This window comes from Oncorhynchus clarkii, chromosome 6, assembly GCF_045791955.1.
Source record: "Oncorhynchus clarkii lewisi isolate Uvic-CL-2024 chromosome 6, UVic_Ocla_1.0, whole genome shotgun sequence".
In the NCBI taxonomy this organism is placed as follows: Eukaryota; Metazoa; Chordata; class Actinopteri; order Salmoniformes; family Salmonidae; genus Oncorhynchus; species Oncorhynchus clarkii.
The window spans coordinates 27,845,490-27,867,796 of NC_092152.1; the positions used below are offsets into that span (position 1 = coordinate 27,845,490).

General features: G+C 43.9%; 1 protein-coding gene across 7 annotated transcripts; it reads right to left on the reverse strand.

Annotated features, from left to right (window-relative positions):
- Positions 1-3,010: 3,010 nt before the first annotated feature.
- LOC139410897 (KAT8 regulatory NSL complex subunit 3-like) lies at positions 3,011-12,841 on the reverse strand. 7 transcript variants are annotated; one of them, XM_071156545.1, is made up of 20 exons: positions 12,624-12,841; positions 11,848-12,109; positions 11,479-11,649; positions 11,182-11,272; positions 10,835-11,020; positions 10,585-10,716; positions 10,179-10,295; positions 9,965-10,063; positions 9,732-9,803; positions 9,280-9,354; positions 8,975-9,132; positions 8,707-8,770; positions 8,320-8,508; positions 6,278-6,434; positions 5,934-6,011; positions 5,355-5,531; positions 5,044-5,131; positions 4,722-4,849; positions 4,206-4,312; positions 3,011-4,110 (listed from the first exon to the last, which is right to left on the reverse strand). In XM_071156545.1, the coding sequence occupies exons 2-20, from the start codon at positions 12,051-12,053 to the stop codon at positions 3,874-3,876; spliced, it is 2,532 nt and encodes an 843-aa protein (XP_071012646.1). In that variant the 5' UTR covers positions 12,054-12,109; positions 12,624-12,841; the 3' UTR covers positions 3,011-3,873. The 7 variants fall into 7 exon arrangements, with proteins under 7 accessions (XP_071012646.1, XP_071012647.1, XP_071012651.1 ...); XM_071156546.1 differs by having other exon boundaries at positions 8,347-8,508; positions 12,624-12,836; XM_071156550.1 differs by lacking the exon at positions 4,722-4,849 and having other exon boundaries at positions 8,347-8,508; positions 12,624-12,820.
- Between the last annotated feature and the right edge of the window lie 9,466 nt (positions 12,842-22,307).

Here is a 22,307-nt window from a genome sequence, read left to right on the forward strand (position 1 = left end):
TCAATGTCAACGGAAGAATCTCGGAACATATTCCAGTCTGTGATAGCAAAGTAGTCCTGTAGTTTAGCATCTGCTTCATCTGACCATTTTTTAATAGGCCGAGTCACTGGTGCTTCCTGCTTTAATTTTTGCTTGTAAGCAGGAATCAGGAGGATAGAGTTGTGATCGGATTTACCAAATGGAGGGCGAGGGAAAGCTTTGTACGCATCTCTGTGTGTAGATTATTTTCCCTCTGGTTGCACATTTAACATGTTGATAGAGATTTGGTAGAACTGATTTAAGTTTCCCTGCATTAAAGTCTCCGGCCACCAGGAGCGCCGCCTCTGGGTGAGTGGTTTCCTGTTTGCTTATTTCCTTATACAGCTGACTGAGTGCGGTCTTAGTGCCAGCAACTGTCTGTGGTGGTAAATAAACAGCCACGAAAAGTATAGCTGAGAACTCTCTAGGCAAGTAGTGTGACCTGCAATTTATCACAATATACTCTAGAGACCTCCTTAGATTTCGTGCACCAGCTGTTGTTTACAAATATGCACAGACCGCCCACCCCCACTGGAGTGTGCTGTTCTATCCTGCCGGTGCAGCGTGTATCCCGCTAGCTGAATATCCATGTCGTCATTCAGCCACGATTGAAGCATAGGATATTACAGTTTTTGATGTCCCGTTGGTAGGATATTCGTGATCGTACCTCGTCTAGTTTATTGTCCAATGATTGCACGTTGGCGAGTAATAGACGGTAACGGCAGCTTTCCTAGTTGCCTTCTGCGGGTCCGGATGAGGCATCCGGCTCTTCGTCCTCTGCGTGGCTTCCTTTTGCGAATAATTGGGATGTCTGCCCTTTGGGGTGTTTGGAGAATATCGTGTGAGTCCTGCTTGTTGTTGTTGAAGAAGAAATCTTCGTCTAATCCGAGGTGAGTGATCGCTGGCCTGATATCCAGAAGCTCTTTTCTTCCGTAAGATACGGTTGCAGAAACATTATGTATAAAATAATTTACAAATATCACGAAAAGAAAGACATAATAGCACAATTGGTTAGGAGACCGTAAAACGGCAGCCATCTCCTCCGGCGCCATCTCCTTGGCAATGCCAAGTGTGTATCCTGTGTGTATCAAGAACAGTCCACAACCCAAAGGACATCCAGTCAACTTGACAACTGTGGGAAGCATTGGAGTCACCATGGGCCAGCATCCCTGTGGAACTCTTGACACCTTGTAGAGTCCATGCCCTGACAATTTGAGGCTGTTGTGAGGGCAAAAGGGGGTACAACTCAATATTAGGATATGTTTCTAATGTTTGTTCTAATATGTTCCTAACATTTTGTACACTCAGGATATTTGGTAACAAAACATTGTTTTAGAAAATGTGATAACACAAGTTAACATGTTTGCTGTTTGTGAGGAGACAGACTTTCATATCAGGATGTGTCACGGTCGTCATAAGGAGGAGACTCCGGCTGTGCAGACTCACCGGAGAAACAGTACACAGAGCCGGCGCAGGATATCCTGGTCCAAAGAGGTCTACTGGAGACCAGGAGTGCTGAGCCGGCACCCTCCTTCCTGGCTTGATGCCCAGTATGCTCAGGTCTCCGATCTGACTCATGCAATCTTCTCGTGTGCCCCCAAAATTGTTTGTATTGGGGCTGCCTCTCGGGCTTCCGTGCTAGCCGTGTACCTTCATATCGTCTCTGTTCCTTTATTCTCCGTTCCTTTATTCTCCGGTATTTCTCCTCGCAGTATCACCGTTCCACTTTCGCTGCCTCTAACTCCTCCTTAGGACGGCGATACTCCCCCGGCTGTGTCCAGGGTCCTGCTCAATCTAATATCTCCTCCCAGGTCCATTTCCCCATTAAGAGCTGTTCCTCCATTTCACACTGCTTGGTCCTGGTTTGTAGGGTTATTCTGTCACGGTAGTCATAAGGAGACCAAGTCGCAGTGTGAAAGGCGTACATTCTAATTTATTAAACGAATGCAACACTGAACAAAACTATACAAAATAACAAAACGAACCGTGAAGCAATATGACTAGTGCGAACAGGCATCTAAACATAGAATAATAACCCACAAAACCAAAATGGCAACCTAAATAGGATCCCCAATCAGAGACAACAATAAACAGCTGTCTCTGATTGGGAACCAATTCAGGCCACCATAGACCTACATACCAAAACCCCATAGATATACAAAAAAAACTAGACAAGACAAAAACACACATACCACCCTCTGACCTAACCAAAATAATAAAGAAAACAAAGATAACTAAGGTCAGGGAGTGACGGGATGTTTGCCACCCACAGCCTAGCCCAGTGCAGTCATTCTGCTGGGCTGTCCTCGCAGTGTCACAATTATATTTTTGGGGGCTCTGCAGCCCTGCTGCCAACACACAGAGATGGCATGGGTTACACATCTACTCTGATCTTTTAACTTGATCTGGGTGTCAAGCCTAGTTCAGACAGAATTTTCCCCCAGACACAGCAAAGCAGGCAACTTTCCAACTGACATTCCTGAACAGCGAGTATCCAGCAGTGTTAATCCGATGGGGGAAAAATATTTAAATCAGATCAAATATTTCTTCAAATAAAACTAAGTACCCAAGGGCGTATTTGGTGTTTGGCTGTATTTTCATGTCTGACTTGCTTTTCTCAATGACGGGAACAGTCCATGTCAGGAGACACAGTGAGGAAAGATCTCAATTGCATACACCCTCGCATCCTCTCTCCTTCTCAAATCCCATTGGATGAGAAAGCCAGAGGTCCCTGTCCTCAAATGGGTTTTGTGTAGAGGACGCGAGGTGTATGCAATTGAGATCTTCCCGTATATACAGGATTTCTACTGGAGTATGTAAGGATAAAAATAACTTGTTTTAGTCTTAGCGTAAATGATTCATCCAGGTTCGAACTTTACACAGAATTACAAAAATAAGCCTCCAAAGACAACAGCAATCCTGGGGAAGGAGTGGAAGACTTGGATATCTTAACAGCAACATCCATTTCTCAATCAAAAAATATGAAAACATGTGTTATTTTCCAGTCTTTATTGCAATGATAGAAACAGAAACATATGCCGGATGTGAATATTACTGTCTTCAACTCTTCTACTCTGAATATTACTGTCTTCAACTCTTCTACTCTGAATATTACTGTCTTCAACTCTTCTACTCTGAATATTACTGTCTTCAACTCTTCTACTCCCTCCAAAGTGAGTCTGTGGGTCCTTGTGCGCATCTGGAAGTACGGCTGCTGCTTGCAGGTGATTTAATAATGTAACATGAAGACCATCTTTACCGAGTGGACGTATGTGGTGAAGAAATTCATTCTGAACAGGGCCATTGACATATTCTGTAGTCATGTGACATTTAGTCAATATTAAAATGCACTCATTTTTGGCCCTCCTGATTCACAATTCTTGCGACATCAATTTTGTATCAAGAGTTCCATGTAATTCAAAGCAACATTGCCGGATTCTCATGTCAGCATTTTGAACATTTACATTTGACATATCCGCAGACTTCCATTGATTCAGAAACAATAACTATTAAACTTGACTTCATCAAACTTCTAATTCCAATGTCACATCCCCCCAGATCACGGTACTCATTGATGTTTTCCTTATGGCTCTTTCAAACATGAAAATTAGTACAAAACCACATCCCGTACGATACAAATCTATTTCTCGATGTTACACGGCTGCAAGTCTGGCTTTTCAAATACTGACAACACCTAGGATCTTCATAGATGACTATCTGCATACACATTACTGATCATGCTGTCCACTATCTGTGTCACCCATCTGTAGTGTGGCCAAAGTGAACTGGCGATAGGGCCCGTCCTGCTATTCTAGCTTTCCCGAAACAAGGGGTTAAGGAGTTAACCCTGGGCATTCAGCGTGGCCGCCTTGGTTTGGCAGTTCGAGACATACCGGCACTCTGGGTGGAGATGTGTGGCAGGCCGGGGAGGCCACTCGCCGGCTTGGCCAGCACACCGTTGTTGAGTAGCTGGTGGATGGCAGTTGTCTTGGTCAGCCCTCCAGTGGAGACCACAGGCACTGTCCGGAGCAGAGTGCTGCTGCCAGTATCTATGGAGTTAAGAACCTGACCCTGGGGCTTCCCACCGAGGGCCTAGGGAGAGAGGAGAGGTAGAGCCAGTCAGTAACAATGAGTCAGCACACACAGACACAAGGATACTTTTAGCAGGTTTTTGAGGCTGGGTGTACCTGAATGCTGCCCATGCTAGCTGTTGTGCTGGACAGGCTAGGGGATTTGGTCACCATCTCCTGTAGACTGAAACTTAGGCCGTGGAGGAGGCTGCTGGCGGAAGGTGCTGCACACAAACACAGCGAGAATGATTCAGCACAGTTCACATTTAGACACAGTCAATACAGGAAGCTCAACAACACAATTAATGGTGACGACAGTTGAGAACCACCCCCTATTTGTCTATTCAAAATAACGACCTTGAAAAAACAACCAGAGACATTGCAGGGGTAACGCAAAAAGTAATCAATAACATTGTTTGCTCAGATCGGTTCTCGTGAAGTGCTCAAAGTCATGACATAAAACTCCATTTTAGTCCCATTCTTTTTACATTGATTCTCTGTTCCTCTGCATTGCAACTAACAAATCTGTGAAAATATACTGTACAACATATTTGGTTGTAGTTCACAGTGTTCTGTGAGATAGATCTGCTGCAGTGCCGAGTTAGGACAGTTGTGCAGGCAGGTAGGAGATACCTTGGGCAGTAGCAGGAGCTTGCGCCTGGACTTGTGAGGAGGACCCTGACACCATGCAACTCTGCAGATTGTGGAAAGAGCTGGAACCCGAGCTCTGGGAACTAGACACCCCTGTCAGACTACCAGACCTGCATTAACACACACAATCAATCTACTCACAGTTGCTCTGATAAACAGAGCTGCTGTGATAGCTACCCTCCCCATAGTTTATTTTCTATACAATAACTTCCAACCAGTCCAGAACTCAATCCGTTTGCAGCACACACCGCTGCCCAACGGGATAGAGTTTGGAAAGTTGGAGATCATGGTGTGTCAGGCCTACCGCTGGGCTGTGAGTAGTCTGGAGACTTCCTTGGCTCCAGATACAGTCTGTCCCACAGTCACATTCAGGGGCTTCCCAGAGGGTCCCACTGCATTGGAAAACAGACCATGAAGAGAAATCCCAAATCTGATTGGACAATGCCACAATATGACATTGACAATGGTTTCTAATGAGTTTGGTGGAAATGAATATGATCCATATAAGCCCTACAAATATTTAAATTAACTTGGAAACTATTTCTAATTTTTCTTTACTGAATCATTCATTTAGAGGAGCAGAAAACTGCCCACACTTAAATCTGAGCCAGTTACCTTCCTGTACTGCAGAGCTGACAGCACCCCCTGCTGACTCTCCATGCAGGATGGTCACCTTGATCTTGGCTCTCTTTGAGGCCTTGGTGGGAGTGGGGCTGGGCGTCTGCCTTCTCTTCAGATGGGCCATCAGCTCATCTCTCTCCAGGCTCTCAGTCTGCTCACTGGATACAGGCACTGAGACACAGACAAACATCACTGACTGGGATATACAAACCAGACCACTTCAACCCTGATAAAAATTCTCAAAATTGTTATATGACCCTGTAAAAAATGTACATAAATTATCTGGTAACCTAACGTAGAAGGCGTAAAATAAACATCTAAAACTAGTTCCCCTACATACTGGTCTTGATGAGAAAAAATCTAAGTAAAAATGGAAGGTTCTCTTCTGCATTGTTCAACAAGTCCAGTAAATGTGGAGGAGTTCAGATGTCGCCTTGTTAACGTCCAAAAGTAGAAGCTGCGTCATAACCGGAAAAAACCCCGGAACATCCGGTAGTTGGGAACTCGGCAGAAGCTAATGATCTGGCAGTAAGAGGGAGATGGCAGACAGAAGAGAAAAGAGGAGATACTTACCAAAGACACAGGAGGGAGCGCCAGGGGGCAGATTTTTCCTCACAAGCATGTTTTGTTTCATAAAAGCAGCAAACTGGGCTGGAATGAATTAAAAGGGATGAAAAAAAAGAAGGGATGAAAAGATATCAGTTACGTTCCATTGTGCCCTTCTGTTGTCGTGACTGCTCTAACAAGATTCATGTCTAAGAAAACTATTTTCACCATTCAATATTTCACTCACATTTTCCAAAGCCCACGTTGGCAATGGAGGGGACTGACTCATTAGAACAAACGCACACAAACAAATGTGTCAAATGTGAGAGCTGTGTGTGTGTGTGTTCATACACGCAAGTAAGCCCACAAACCTTGTGCCTGCTTGTGTGTGAGCACCGTCCCAGACCGCTGCATATGGGTCTTGAGGAGTTGTGTGGCGGTGATCAGGCTGGACTTCTGTGCCGGGGACAGTCCTGAGGTCTTTGGCTTGGGGCTGGAGGTGGGACTGCTGCAAACACTGGACATGTCCTGAGGACACAACCAGAAAACACGGTTAATCAAATGATCAGCAATGTACACTGAGTGTACAAAACATTAGGAACACCTGCTCTTTCAATGACAGTCTGATCAGATGAAAGATATTATACATTTTTGATGTCACTTGTTAACCCCCTAAGGTCAATGTCTGCACCCTGTGGAAATCTAATTAGCATAATAATATTTGGATGCCGTCTCAAGCCATCCAACACAATCTCACTCAATTCATGCAAATATGTATAAAAAGTATTTCAGCAAATTTTGTGCGTTTGTGTGTGAAAAGACCCCCAAAAATTAGCGACTTCATTCGTAGGAAAATAATTTTGTGGGCAAACTTTGGAAAAATCTTTTGAAAGTTAGAGCAATGCATGATGGGCAATGATGTTCTACACTGACTTTTCTTTGACCGACAGTTATTTATATAATAAAACAATTAAGTGATAACGACCCTTCGGTAAGTATTCAGACCCTTTGGCTTTTTTCATATTTTGTTTTGTTACAGCTTTGTTCTAAAATGTATTACATTGTTTTCCCGCCCCTCAATCTACACACAATACCCCATAATGACAAAGCAAAAACAGGTTAAGACATTTTTGCTAATTTATAAAGAATAAAACAGAAATATCACATTTACATAAGTATTCAGACCCTTTACTCAGTACTTTGTTAAAGCACAATCTTTGCACACCTGTATTTGGGGAGTTTATCCCATTCTCTGCAGATCCTCAAGCTCTATCAGGTTGGATGGGGAGGCATTCAGGCCAAAGAGTTCAATCTTGTTTTCATCAAACCAGAGAATCCTGCTTCTTTAGCTGTCTTTTGGCAAACTCCAAGCGGGCTGTCATGTCTTTTACTGAAGAGTGGCTTCTGTCTGGCCATTCTACCACAAAGACCTGATTGGTGGAGTGCTGCAGAGATGGTTGTACTTCTGGATCGTTCTCCCATCTCCACAGAGGAACTCTGGAGCTCTGTCAAAGTGACCATCCCTGACCAAGGCCCTTCTCCCCCGATTGCTCAGTTTGGCCAGGTGGCCAGCTCTAGGAAGAGTCTTTGTGGTTCCAAACTTATTCCATTGTGTTCTTGGAGACCTTCAATGCTACAGACATTTTTTGGTACCCTTCCCCAGATCTGTGGCTCGACACAATCCTGTCTCGGAGCTCTATGGAAAATTTCTTCTACCTCATGGCTTGGTTTTTCTCTGGCATGCACTGTCAACTGTGGGACCTTATATACACAGGTGTGTGCCTTTCCAAATCACGTCCAATCAAGTCTCATAGCAAAGGGTCTGAATACTAATGTAAATAAGGTATCTGTTGTTGTTTTTTAATACATTTGCAAAAAAATGTAAAACCTGTTTTTTCTTTGTCATTATTTATTGTGTGTAGATTTATGAGTTTTTATTTTAATTTTATACATTTTAGAATAAAGCTGTAACATAACAAAATATGGAAAAAGTCATGGTGTCTGAATACTTTCGAAAGGCACTGTATGTGCCATCCAGAGGATGAATGGGCAAGACAATATATTTAAGTGCCTTTGAACAGGGAATGGTAGTAGGTGCCAGGCACACCAGTTGGAGTGTGTCAAGAATGGCAATGGTGCAGAGTTTCACGCCCAACAGTTTCCCGTGTGTATCAAGAATGGCCCACCACCCAAAGGACATCCAGCTAACTTAACACAGCTGTGGGAAGCTTTGGAGTCAAGATGGGCTAGCATCCCTGTGGAACGCTTGACACCTTCTAGAGTCCATGCCCCGGCGGACTTAGGCTGTTCTGAGAGCAAAAGGTGTTCCTAATGTTTTGTACAGTCAGTGTATATAATTCCTAGCATTTCCTTGTTATTTTTCCTAAGCGTGACTGAGTGATGCAGGATGTACTTCGGAGCCTGAGGGGGAGATAGGTACTCTGAGGGCAGGGGAAGAGGGGCGGGCCCTCTCCAGGTCAAAGGGTAACTCCCGCCAGGGCTGCTTCTTCTTCTCTGTGTCCAGGTCCCTCAGCTCTCCGGAGCTGTGGCCGTGGCTCTCCGCCCGCTCCAGCACCCCCGACAGGAAGTCTGCTATCTCATCCTACACACGAGAGACAACAGGCATATATCTGCATCAAAAGCATTTCACTGACACTATATGTGAAGAGTTTGATGGCCATGGTTTTAATTCTCAAAATTCTTTGGAGTTTTCGTAGAAACTCCTGCACTTAGCCAACCATTGTCTGGATAAAACAAACATGGTTCCTTTCCAAGACAAGGACAAGAAAAATGGACCAACCTGAATGCAGCGATCCACCATGGTCTGTGTCAATCCTTCTGATTTGATCTTTGTGGAGTTGATTCTGAGGAAAGACACATTTAATCATGACTGAGAAATAAACTGAAATGTCCTCAAGTTCTTCAATTGAATAGCCATGCAGAAAATGACTGTGAGCAATCAACAAGTTTAAAATTGCTTTTTTAAAATCCAATCTTCATATATATTTCAATAGCGTGTGAAGACCACTAACCCTCCTCAGAGTAAACTCAGGGTAGGCTTAACCCACCTGAGGTTGTCTTCAGCTCCCCCCACCACCACCATGCTGTTGTCGACTCTAAGTTTCTCTCGGAACTCCTCCATGGCCTCTGTGCCACACTGCAGAGCGTTCTGACCAACCACAAACAGCACTGGGGTCTTCATGTCCAGTAAGGGGTCGTCCACATCCTGCCAGTCAACAATATAAATACAGTCAATACAAGTCTATGACTCACATCCCTGACCCGTGAAAGAATGTTGAAACTGTAAGACAAGTAGAAGCATCATATCCTAATGTCTCCACAAGGCAGAAAACTTTTGATCATATTTCCTTACCCCTCTTGCCCCATTGATTGTTAGCAGAGGAAAGCCAAGACACACCACAGCGGTCAGGTACTCCATGAGGGAGACCTGGGAGAGGACAACCAAGTCAATATGTGCGCCAATGTCACATCCACCCATCACACACGTCAAACCATGGATTGGTTTTCAATAACCAACAGATGTATATCTTTCTGAGCATCACAGAGAATTCTCTTAGAAAATGTGGACACCATATATACTGAACAAAAATATAAACTGAACATGTAAAGTGTTTGTCCCATGTCTATGCCCTCCCAGGCCCACCCATGGCTGCGACCCTGCACAAACATGTGAAATTCATAGATTAGGGTCTCATTTCTTATTGACTGATTTCCTGATATGAACTATAACTCCTTGAAATAGTTGCATGTTGCGTTTATATGTGTTCAGTATAGACAGAGACAGCATTCATAAAGCAGCCTTACGTGACAGGCGATGAGAGCTCCCACATTCCAGCCAACCAAGATAATGGGTTTGTGAGGGAAGTGACTGTGGACCTGGTGCATAAATGCATTGAAAAGCAAATGAATAGAAGCAAATGAAGATAGATCAGTCTGGTACATAGTATTCAAACAACAATCTCAATTAGCAGCAATGGTCAAATCCATTAGGAACATTAATCTGGATACACAACTTCAGATTCATAGAACAGCCTTACCTCCATGACTTTGGCCCTGACTGTGGCCAACATGTGCTCCAGACACTGAGCGATACCCACATTGGCTCCACTGTTTACATGGGTACTTACTGGGATGACCTGGGATAGACACATTATACAGTAAGTAATTCAATTACTTTCCCAAAAGCCTATTGGGTGTGAATAAAACACAGAGACGCAGTCACACTTGAGTATGAATAGAATAGATACAAACCTTTCCCAAGCAGGAGAGTTGTGACTGCCAAAATCTAAATCGGCGCGGGGTAGAAAGAGCAGGATTGGTGGGACCTGATGGTACAATTAAGATGAGCGGGGAGCCAGGAAGCTTGCTCTGCAATACAAACAAGCACAAAGATAGGCATCTGGTTATCATCACATCATTTGGGAAATGTAATCAAAGTAGTGCCAGTCAAAAGTGGTCAAAGTAAGACAGTTAGCTGTGTAAAACAGTATAAAGATGAAACTACTAAGAGCTTTCTCTTACTGCCACAACTATCACTTTCATCCCTATTATAATTTGGAATGTGTGTTTGTTTCCATTGTCCTATTCATTCTTTGACTGCAGTGAATTCTGATTGCTCCCAACACCACTGACAGGGATATCAGCATTAGCGACCTACCGGTTTGTTGTGAGACAGAATGCCCACGGCTGGATCCCAGGGCCTCTTCAGGAGCAGAGAGAGGGCTTCTGCACCAGCCGCTCCAGTCTTTACTGACGACGTCAGCAGCATTCTGTCAATCAGCAAGGGCAACTGCACAGACAGAGAAGAATGGTGAATCACCCTGATAGAATGTATCCCTCTATATAATAATGCATGTGTCATAACATCAAAGTGTAATCACATTTTGAGAGAGAGAGATAATGAGTACCTTGCTCTTGAGTGTCTGCAGTACGTCCAGGTAAGCAGCCAGCATGGCCAGACTGAGAGACTCTATCAGGGTGCTGTGTAGCCACTGGGTCAGTTTGGTGTCCCAGTTGACACTGGCCAGTGCATGGCGCACCTTCCGGGCACATTTGTCCACAGCAATCCTGCGCAATACTGGCTCATTGGAGGCCTACGAGTCAGAAGGGTGGTGAGATGGTGAGACAACAGGGACAGGAACTTTGATAGTCATTCAAACTGAAACATGTCAATGCAATATTTTCGTGTTGAATCACATTTGAAACAAAATACGCACCACATACAAAAGCATTTAGCTGGTGTTTATGAACTCACATTTTCATTGGCAAGCCGGGCCAGTCGTTCAGCTTGCAGAGCTTTCAGCAGCTTATTAAATAATTTGTTTTGAGTGACCGACCATCCAGCCCTGTAATACAAGCAGTGTGTACCAGTATTGAAGTCTGAAGATGATCACTATTTGAAATGGAGATTGAGAGACATTAATAATTTAGGAAAAAAGTGTATACAAGAGCTGAGCAAACAAGGTAACTGCACCACAGAAGTCCGAAATAATGTATATTTTGAAAAACTCTATAGGGTTATTCAAAGGGATGTTGGGTAGAGGCCACTCACTTGTTGATGCGTTCGTCCCAGTCATCAGGGGGTGGGGGACCATCGGCAACTGTGCGAGCAAATAAAACATGTCGCTCACACTCCTTCATAACACTGCGTGCTTTCTGGTTGTCATAGAGTCGGATAGGTGTAGGCGTGACAGATTCCACATCTATTGACAGATCTGACTCCCTGCAAAAGACACAAACATACTACAGTCAATGATGTTATCCAGTTTTAGCAGTCACTTAATTATTGCCCTTGATAAAGTTACAAAATTAAATTTGTTCTGAGGCAGAAAGACAGACATGTCTTCAGTGTTGTCATATGTGTGCATAAAATAATTTGGGCATTGAGTCATTAGTGAGGATTATGAGGGTTGACACTCACGGAGTGGCATCAGGTTGGCGACGTGGTGTGACGAACAGCATGCGCGTGGGCCGGGCACTGCTGGCGTCCGGGTGGGCATTCCATGGCTTGGCATAGCTGTGGTCCAATAACACCAAGTCCTGCTCACGCTCATGAACAGACAACTGGAACAGCAAGGATGTACCCATCCTCTGCGCTGAAGTCTGGAAGTCCGAACTACGGTACATCCTCTACTGAGACCCCAAGGCTCTACAGCTCTGAGAGTGTTCCTTTCAACCCAAGCCTGAAGGGGGAGGAACCATGATCAATATCATATACGTCTAAACATAATGGGACATCACGTCATGTGAGTTGGACCACTCATCTTTAACCCACAGCGGGTTCGTTACAAGCACCCTTCTTATGCATTGGCTTAATAACCAACTTTGTAACGCTAGCTAGCTGGCTAACGGCATTATTTTAGCTAGCTAGATTCTTTAGAGATGTTCTCATAATGTTGATAGCAAGCAACATGCGTTTGCTTCATGCATGGCGGAGAGCGATCTGTGCGTTGTTGACATTACTTTATTATGTAGCTTGCTAACTTGCTAACGTAAGCTAGCTACATGCCTAGACAGATGCGCTAACGCTAACTAGCTACCTAACACGAAATATGCATTACACTAACGTTAGCGCGTAGCTTACAGAAGGTGTGACTAACAATCATACCGGGCATTACAACGTGGCTAGGTCGCTAGCTAACTTGGCGTGCATAGTAGCATTAAAGCTAGCACGCGCTAGTCGTATTGGCTACTCACCTTTTCATACTACTACCATTGATCGCATTATGTGATTGCAATCTAAATCTAATTAAGTCCAAATTCAGTAAAATATAAACGTCAAAATCTAAATTCCGTGTAAATTGTCACATTTAAGAAGGACTACTCCGCCTCGGGTTTATATAAATCATTGATTATAGCCGACTTCGTTTTGTTTTGAGTGGGCGCGTGCCACTGTCAGTATACGGATGTAAAACACCGCCTGGGTAGCTATTTCCTACGGGCGGTGCATGTACTGGGGCCTTGGCCAGCCCCTGCTCTGAACCCTGAAAAGCAGTGGCTCTATGTAAGCCAGATGGTAAAGAATGTATTAAAAATCTACTCAGTACACAATTGTCAGCAAATAAAATAAAAACTGCATGGTGGATTTCCGTACGACGTTTACCAGTGCGTTCCGTAGTAAAGTGAGTTTAGAACACATTTTATGGAACTGCTACTATACACTGTAAACCATGTTATGTAATAATGAATCCATGTATTGATGTGAAAGCTGATTTGTATTTATATTAACTATTATGATTGTAAAATGTGAAAACAGTCAATAAATATGATTTTTAAACCAATAACCCCTTACCCTAATTCAAACCCTGGGGTTTTAGGTCCCCACAAGGATAGAAGAAGCCACCACCACACACACACATACACAACAAAAATAGTCTGAATGATCTGAATGATATTTTTTATTGATATTTTACTGGCAGTAAATGACAGACAACACCAATAATTTCCCCACGCCACCAAAGTACGGGCATGGCACAGCTCGATCATTCTTCTTAAATACATCATATTTACACCTCTTCATATCAAGATCCGTCGTGCAGTCATTTGGAACATTGCAGGGAAATACAGCCCTACACCAAACAAATCAAATTAGCAAATTATATTGTACAGTTCTTTATTTTCATTAGAGCCAAAAGTGAACTACTTTTATTCCAACAAACTGAAATGGTAAAGACAACGTGCCATGATTATGACCATTTATAACAACATGTTTGTATCATGTTTCTTATGCATGGCAGCACATCTCATCCACTGTTCCTCCACCTAGAGCATAGAGAATGCCATGTACCATCCAAATGGTCCTGGCAATGGATCATGCCTAAAAAGACACTATGTGATTCATCAGAGTAGGCTTCCTAACACAGCATCAGTTTCTGAAATGTAAAACATAGTTGACATTCTTTTCATTAATTTGTGCTCTACAGGCTAATGTAGGCCTATATGTTTTGTCTTGGTTGTTGAGGGGTTGTTGTCTTGTCCTTTGCCTGGTTTCATATTTTGAAAGATGACACGCAGCATGGGACAGTGGAGGCAGAGCAAACAGGATTACAGCTAGAGCTGTACCTATAGGAAATGAGAGAACAATCAATAAACCCCACAGATAGATTTTCAGTTACATTTTTGTTCCACATTGTGTTAGCAGTTTAGTTTCTCACTCACTATATGACTTTGCCTCAATGCCCTTTACTTCTCAGCTTATTATCTGACATACCTAAAATGTAACTTCTCTTTTTGAATTGCAATTGCTCCAAAATTGGAAGAAATCCCCAGAGATTTTGGGGAGCATTGGAATGATCAGTTTTGTGCAGGAGCTGTCAATGCCGGGAAAAATATTTGGATCTGAGCTCCGGAAAACTCGGGCAGCGAGTACTACAACTACAAGGGCTTTTAAGCAATGGTTCTGAAGGCAGGCTGCGATCCAAGGTACCGCTTCACCATGATCGACGTGGGCGCATATGGTCTGGAGGGAGATGTGGGAATCTTCTCATGACGCAAGTTTGGCTCCCAACTCATTGCAGGCCAGATGCCGCTATCAAGGCCGGAGTGCTTGCAGGGACCCCAAACACAGAGCCCATATGTCTTCGTGGGATACCAGGCATTCCCTCTGAGGGTAAAGCTGGTGTGACCATATCCAGATAAGATATGCTAACTAACCTCAGCAAAAAAAGAAACGTCCTCTCACTGTCAACTGCGTTTATTTTCAGCAAACTTAACATGTGTAAATATTTGTCTGAACATAACAAGATTCAACAACTGAGAGATAAACTGAACAAGTTCCACATACATGTGACTAACAGAAATTGAATAATGTGTCCCTGAACAAAGGGGGGATCAAAATCAAAAGTAACAGTCAGTATCTGGTGTGGCCACCAGCTGCATTAAGTACTGCAGTGCATCACCTCCTCATGGACTGCACCATATTTGCCAGTTCTTGCTGTGAGATGTTACCCCACTCTTCCACCAAGGCACCTGCAAGTTCCCGGACGTTTCTGGGGGGAATGGCCCTAGCCCTCACCCTCCGATCCAATGGGATTGAGATCCGGGCACTTCGCTGGCCATGGCAGAACACTGACATTCCTGTCTTGCATGAAATCCCGCACAGAATGAGCAGTATGGCTGGTAGCATTGTCATGCTGGATGGTCATGTCAGGATGTGCCTACAGGAAGGGTACCATATGAGGGAGGAGGATGTCTTCCCTGTAATGTACAGTGTTGAGATTGCCTGCAATGACAACAAGCTCAGTCCGATGATGCTGTGACACACCGTCCCAGACCATGTTGGACCCTCCACCTCCAAATGATCCCGCTCCAGAGTACAGGCCTCAGTGTAATGCTCATTCCTTCGACGATAAACGCAAATCCGACCATCACCCCTGGTGAAACAAAACCGTGACTTGTCAGTGAAGAGCACTTTTTGCCAGTCCTGTCTGGTCCAGCGACGGTGGGTTTGTGCCCATAGGCAACGTTGTTGCCGGTGATATCTGGTGAGGACCTGCCTTACAACAGGCCTACAAGCCCTCAGTCCAGCCTCTCTCAGCCTATTACGGACAGTCTGAGCATTGATGGAGGGATTGTGCGTTCCTGGTGTAACTCGGGCAGTTGTTGTTGCCATCCTGTACCTGTCCCGCATGTACCGATCCTGTGCAGGTGTTGTTACACATAATCTGCCACTGCAAGGGCGATCAGCTGTCCATCCTGTCTCCCTGTAACGCTGTCGTAGGCGTCTCACAGTACGGACATTGCAATTTATTGCCCTGGTCACATCTGCTGTCCTCATGCCTCCTTGCAGCATGCCCAAGGCACGTTCACGCAGATGAGCAGGGACCCTGGACATCTTTCTTTTGGTGTTTTTCATAGTCAGTAGAAAGGCGTCTTTAGAGTCCTAAGTTTTCATAACTGTGACCTTAATTGCCTACCGTCTGTATGCTGTTAGTGTCTTAACGACCGTTCCACAGGTGCATGATCATTAATTGTTTATGGTTCATTGAACAAGCATGGGAAACAGTGTTTAAACCCTTTACAATGAAGATCTGTGAAGTTATTTGGATTTTTACGAATTATCTTTGAAAGACAGGGTCCAGAAAAAAGGAAGTTTCTTTTTTTGCTGAGTTTACATGTGACTATATACATATGATGTAAAAATTATTGTAATGATATGCATAAAAGTGATCAGGCATCTTTGTAAGAGAATAGGGGCTTATGTCTAAAGCACATGCTACACAGTTGTTACACCACACATTTGATAGCCGTCATGTTCATTCCTCTTCAATACAAATGAAAACACTTATTTTATTCAATGATTCTTCTGGACTTGATAATGCGAAGAAGATCTGCAATTACCACCGCTCAAGTGCCAGAAGAATTTCAAAGAACTGCTTTGGGATCCTTGCAGCAAGATGGAGGATCCTGGGACGAGCCCTTGAGGTTGCCCCAGAGAAAGCTGAGACCATTGTGAAGGCCCATGATTACCTTTGCACCAAGACATTGACAACACAGTCATCAACACGGTACATCCACCCCACGTTTGTTGCCCACTCCAGAAACACTGGGGACCTACCTGCGTCCAGGAGAGTGGAGACAGCTTCCGTGACCCAAGTAACATGTAAATGTTGGAGTGTGGCTTGGAAAACATGCGCACATACAGCGAGGGAAAAAAGTATTTGATCCCCTGCTGATTTTGTACGTTTGCCCACTGACAAAGAAATTATCAGTCTATAATTTTAATGGTAGGTTTATTTGAACAATGAGAGACAGAATAACAACAAAAAATCCAGAACAACACATGTCAAAAATGTTATAAATTGATTTGCATTTTAATGAGGGAAATAAGTATTTGACCCCTCTGCAAAACATGACTTAGTACTTGGTGGCAGAACCCTTGTTGGCAATCACAGAGGTCAGACATTTTTTGCTGTTGGCCACCAGGTTTGCACACATCTCAGGAGGGATTTTGTCCCACTCCTCTTTGCAGCTCTTTTCCAAGTAATTAAGGTTTCAAGGCTGATGTTTGGCAACTGGAACCTTCAGCTCCCTCCACAGATTTTCTATGGGATTAAGGTCTGGAGACTGGCTAGGCCACTCCAGGACCTTAATGTGCTTCTTCTTGAGCCACTTCTTTGTTGCCTTGGCCGTGTGTTTAGGGTCATTGTCATGCTGGAATACCCATCCATGACCCATTTTCAATGTCCTGGCTGAGGGAAGGAGGTTCTCATCCAAGATTTGACGGTACATGGCCCCGTCCATCATCCCTTTGATGCAGTGAAGTTGTCCTGTCCCCTTAGCAGATAAACACCCCCAAAGCATAATGTTTCAACCTCCATGTTTGACGGTGGGGATGGTGTTCTTGCGGTCACAGGCAGCATTCCTCCTCCTCCAAACACGGCGAGTTGAGTTGATGCCAAAGAGCTCCATTTTGGTCTCATCTGACCACAACACTTTCACCCAGTTGTCCTCTGAATCATTCAGATGTTAATTGGCAAACTTCAGACGGGCATGTATATGTGCTTTCTTGAGCAGGGGGGACCTTGCGGGCGCTCCAGGATTTCAGTCCTTCACGGCGTTGTGTGTGACCAATTGTTTTCTTGGTGACTATGGTCCCAGCTGCCTTGAGATCATTGACAAGATCCTCCCGTGTAGTTCTGGGCTGATTCCTCACCGTTCTCATGATCATTGCAACTCCACGAGGTGAGATCTTGCATGGAGCCCCAGGCCGAGGGAGATTGACAGTTCTTATGTGTTTCTTCCATTTGCGAATAATCGCACCAACTGTTGTCACCTTCTCACCAAGCTGCTTGGCGATGGTCTTGTAGCCCATTCCAGCCTTTTGTAAGTCTACAATCTTGTCCCTGACATCCTTGGAGAGCTCTTTGGTCTTGGCCATGGTGGAGAGTTTAGAATCTGATTGATTGATTGATTTATTGCTTCTGTGGACAGGTGTCTTTTATACAGGTAACAAGCTTACATTAGGAGCACTCCCTTTAAGAGTGTGCTCCTAATCTAAACTCGTTGCCTGTATAAAAGACACCTGGGAGCCAGAAATCTTTCTGATTGAGAGGGGGTCAAATACTTATTCCCCTCATTAAAATGTAAATCAATTTATAACATTTTTGACATGCGTTTTTCTGGATTTTTGTTGTTGTTATTCTGTCGCTCAAATAAACCTACCATTGAAATTATAGACTTATCATATCTTTGTCAGTGGGCAAAGGTATAAAATCAGCAGGGGATCAAATACTTTTCCCCTCACTGTACGCACTCTTCTTCTGGTTGATGTCTGTTTATATGTCATGTTGTGAGCTACACATTTGGTTTTGCTGTTTGGATTTTTATGTATTTCTTATTCACATTTTACAAATCACAATAAAGACTACTATAACGAAAGTCACTTCATCAATGTTGTTTAAGTTTTTCATCTTTTTTGGAGGCTAGACCCTCAAGACATATACCTAACCTTGTGTAATTTGTGGTGGCCTTTCAATGAGGACTTTCCTGCTATGGTGAATGGCTGTCCAGCTGTAGACAATAAAGGCTAGACCATCGAGACATTAACCTGATCTACATAACACAGGGTTGTACATGGTCATGTGTAGTGAGTGGCCTTTCAATATAGACCTTCCTGCTATGGTACATGGGTGAGTATCCAGGTGTATAAGGGCAGACCCCTGAGACATTAACCTCATCTGCTTATCTCATGTACAAAGCAGTACAAATTTACTGAGTGACTAATTCAAAACAGTAATGTTTTCTGTCACAAGTACAAATAACCAGACAAATGCATTTGCAGACATTTTAGATATGTATTTACTTTCACAAGAGGAAAATAGTGATATGTAAAACAATGTAATACACAGGTAAAAAGTGTGATGAAAGTAACATGTGAATGAGGAAATACAGTAAGTTTAAATATATATACTAATATATATACTGTATATATACATTTGAAGTCGGACGTTTACATACACCTTAGCCAAATATATTTAAACTCAGTTTTTCACAATTCCTGACATTTAATCCTAGTAGAAATTCTACAATTGGGGTCTTGGCTGATTTCTTTAGATTTTCCCATGATGTCAAGCAAAGAGGCACTGAGTTTGAAGGTAGGCCTTGAAATACATCCACAGGTACACCTCCAATTGACTGAAATTATGTCAGAAGCTTCTAAAGCCTTGACATTATTTTCTGGAATTTTCCAAGATGTTTAAAAGCACAGTAATCTGTCTTTAAGCAATTGTTGGAAAAATGACTTGTGTCGTGCACAAAGTAGATGCCCTAACCATCTTGCCAAAACTATAGTTTGTTGTGGAGTGGTTGAAAAACTAGTTTTAATGACTCCACCTTGGCCAAATACATTTAAACTCAGTTTTTCACCATTCCGTTTAATCCTAGTAAATATTCCCTGTTTTAGGTCAGTATGGATCAGCACTTTATTTGACTTCAACTGTATGATAATGACTTGAACTGTAGACTTTAACTGTAGAGAATGACTTCAACTGTATATAAACTGTATATAAAAAAGGAGAAAACTGTATATAAAAAAGGAGGAAAAAGGAGAAAAAAAACACAGTAGATTACCCACCACCCTAACATGTGAATAAGAAAAACACGTTTTTGGGGTGAGACAGAAGGCTTTGTCTCACTCAGAGGGCTCTGTCTCACTCGAGAGCGGACGGAGCGGACACACAGTACTGATCGATGTTCCTGTGAAAGTACATTGTCATGTCCCTGAGAAACGAGAGAGATTGATCAGCAGGAGTCATCCATCTGCTGCATAATGTTAGTGTCCAAAGGACCACAGCTGTCTTCCTCTTCCGGCCATTGGAGCTGGGTCAGGGAGATGGGGCGGAGGTTAATGGAGTTGAAGGGCAGAGATCAAGGGTGCGCCTGGACGGTACTTTGGGTGTTGGTGAGAAGGGCCTGGGCGTTGGGAAAGGGACCGGGGAGGAGATGAACCAGGCTGGGGAGATGATTCATCAAGGGGCAATGAACCACCTGTAGATGGGCCCTCAGGGCTCTGCTCTGTCTCTGGGCTGTCCAAGACACCAACACCCTCCAACACCTACAAGCAGATGGCGAGTACATTAGAATACAATGCAAATAATCTTAAAACATCTCCATGGGCTCCTTTGAGTTAAAATGTTTAACCAAAAGAACTGACTTTATAAACATCTCAATCTAATTATGTTTGAACTAGCCCCTGCTAATCATTATGATTTGACAACACAGGCACTGAATATTTCCCAATTCCAATTTCTCCTATCCAGAAAAGAGCTGATTTCACATGTTCTAACTAGGTCTGCTAAACATAAGATCACAAACACATACACACACACTGTACAAAAGATCTCGGCTTCATGACGAGTACGTTAACAGTGATCTGGCCTACCACCGTTGTGACGTCAGCAAACTCAATGATGGTGTTGGAGTCGTGCTTGGCCACGCAATCGTGGGTGAACAGGGAGTACAGGAGGGGACTAAGCACACACTCCTGAGGGGTCCCCGTGTTGAGGAACAGCGTGTTTGTTGTTGCCTACCCTTACCACTTGGGGGTGGCCCATCAGGAAGTCCAGGATCCAGTTACAGAGGGAGGTGTTTAGTCCCAGGGTCCTTAGCTTAGTGATGAGCTTTGTGGGAACTATGGTGTTGAACGCTGAACTGTAGTCAATGAACAGCATTCTCACATAGGTGTTCCATATGTCCAGGTGTGAAAGGGCCGCGTGGAGTGAGATTGAGATTGCGTCATCTGTCGAGCTGTTGGGGTGGTATGCGAATTGGAATGGATCTAGGGTTTGATGGATTTGATGTGAGCCATGATCAGCCTTTCAAAGCACTTCATAGCTATTGTGGTAGTCATTTAGGCAGGTTACCTCCGCTTTTCTTGGGCACAGGGACTATGGTGGTCTGCTTGAAACATGTAGGTATTACAGACTCGGTCAGGGAGCGGTTCAAAATGTCAGTGAAGACACTTGCCAGTTGGTCCGTGCATGCTCTGAGTACACCTCCTGGTAATCCATCTGTGAATGTTGACCTGTTTAAAGGTCTTGTTCACATTGGCTATGGAGAGCGTGATCACACAGTCATCCAGAACAGCTGGTGCTCGCATGCATGCTTCAGTGTTGCTTCCCTCGAAGCGAGCATAAAAGGCATTTAGCCCGTCTGGTAGGCTCCCGTCACTGGGCAGCTCACGGCTGGGCTTCCCTTTGTAATCTTTAATAGTTTGCATGCCCTGCCACATCCGATGAGCATCGGAGCCGATGTAGTAGGAGTCAATCTTAGTCCTGTAATGGCGCTTTGCCTGTTTGATGGTTCATCTGATGGCATAGCAGGATTTCTTATAAGTGTCCTAGAAGTGGCAGCTCTAGCCTTTAGCTCGGTGCGGATGTTGCCTGTAATTCATGGCTTCTGGTTGGGATATGTACGTACGGTCACTGTTGGGGCGACATTGTCGATGCACTTATTGATGAAGTTGGTGACTGAGGTGGTATACTTCTCAATGCCATTGAATGAATCCCGGAACATATTCCAGTCTGTGTGAGCAAAACAGTTCTATAGCGTAGCATTCGCGTAATTGACCACTTCACTTCCGTATTAAGCGAGTCACTGGTACTTCCTGCTTTAGTTTTAGCTTTTAAGCAGGAATCAGGAGGATAGAATCAGATTTGCCAAATGGAGGGCGAGGGAGAGCTTTGTACGCATCTCTGTGTGTGGAGTAAAGGTGGTCTAGAGTTTTTATTTTCATCTTCATTAAAGAGCCCATGCCACTAGGAGCACCGCTCCTGGATAAGCATTTTCTTGTTCGCTTATGGCCTTATACAGCTCATTGAGTGCGTTCTTATTGCCAGCGTCGGTTTGTGGTGGTAAATAGGAAGCTACGAAATATATAGATAAAAACTATTTTGGTAGATAGCTCGGTCTACAGCTTATCATGAGGTACTCAGGCAAGCCATACCTCGAGACTCCCTTAATATTAGACATCGCGCACCAGCTGTTATTGAGAAATAGACACACACACCCCCACCCCTCGTCTAATCGGACGTAGCTTTTCTGTCCTGCCGATGCACGGAAAACCAGCCAATTGTATATTATCCGTGTCGTCCTTCAGCCACAACTCGATGAAACCTATGATATTACAGTTTTTAATGTCCCGTTGGTAGGATAGTCTCGAACGGAGCTCATCCAGTTTATTCTCCAGTGATTGCACATTGGCCAATAGAACGGATGGTAGAGGTGGGTTTCCCACTCGCTGACGAATTCTCAGAAGGCACCCTGATCTGCTCCCACTTTATCTCCTTCTTTTCTTGTTGCGAATGACGGGGATTTGGGCCTTGTCTGGGAGCAACATTAAAGACAAATCTTTGTCCAGTTAGAGGTGAGTAATCGCTGTTC

Bases quoted from the DNA above. Each gene is read 5' to 3' on its own strand.
- LOC139410897 (XM_071156545.1), bottom strand. From the start codon at position 12,053: ATGTACCGTAGTTCGGACTTCCAGACTTCAGCGCAGAGGATGGGTACA. The intron at 10,064-10,178 runs GTTTGTATCTAT...TGTCTATCCCAG, and splicing joins AACTCTCCTGCTTGGGAAAG to GTCATCCCAGTAAGTACCCA. The intron at 6,012-6,277 runs GTTTGTGGGCTT...AATTCATTCCAG, and splicing joins CACACACAAGCAGGCACAAG to CCCAGTTTGCTGCTTTTATG.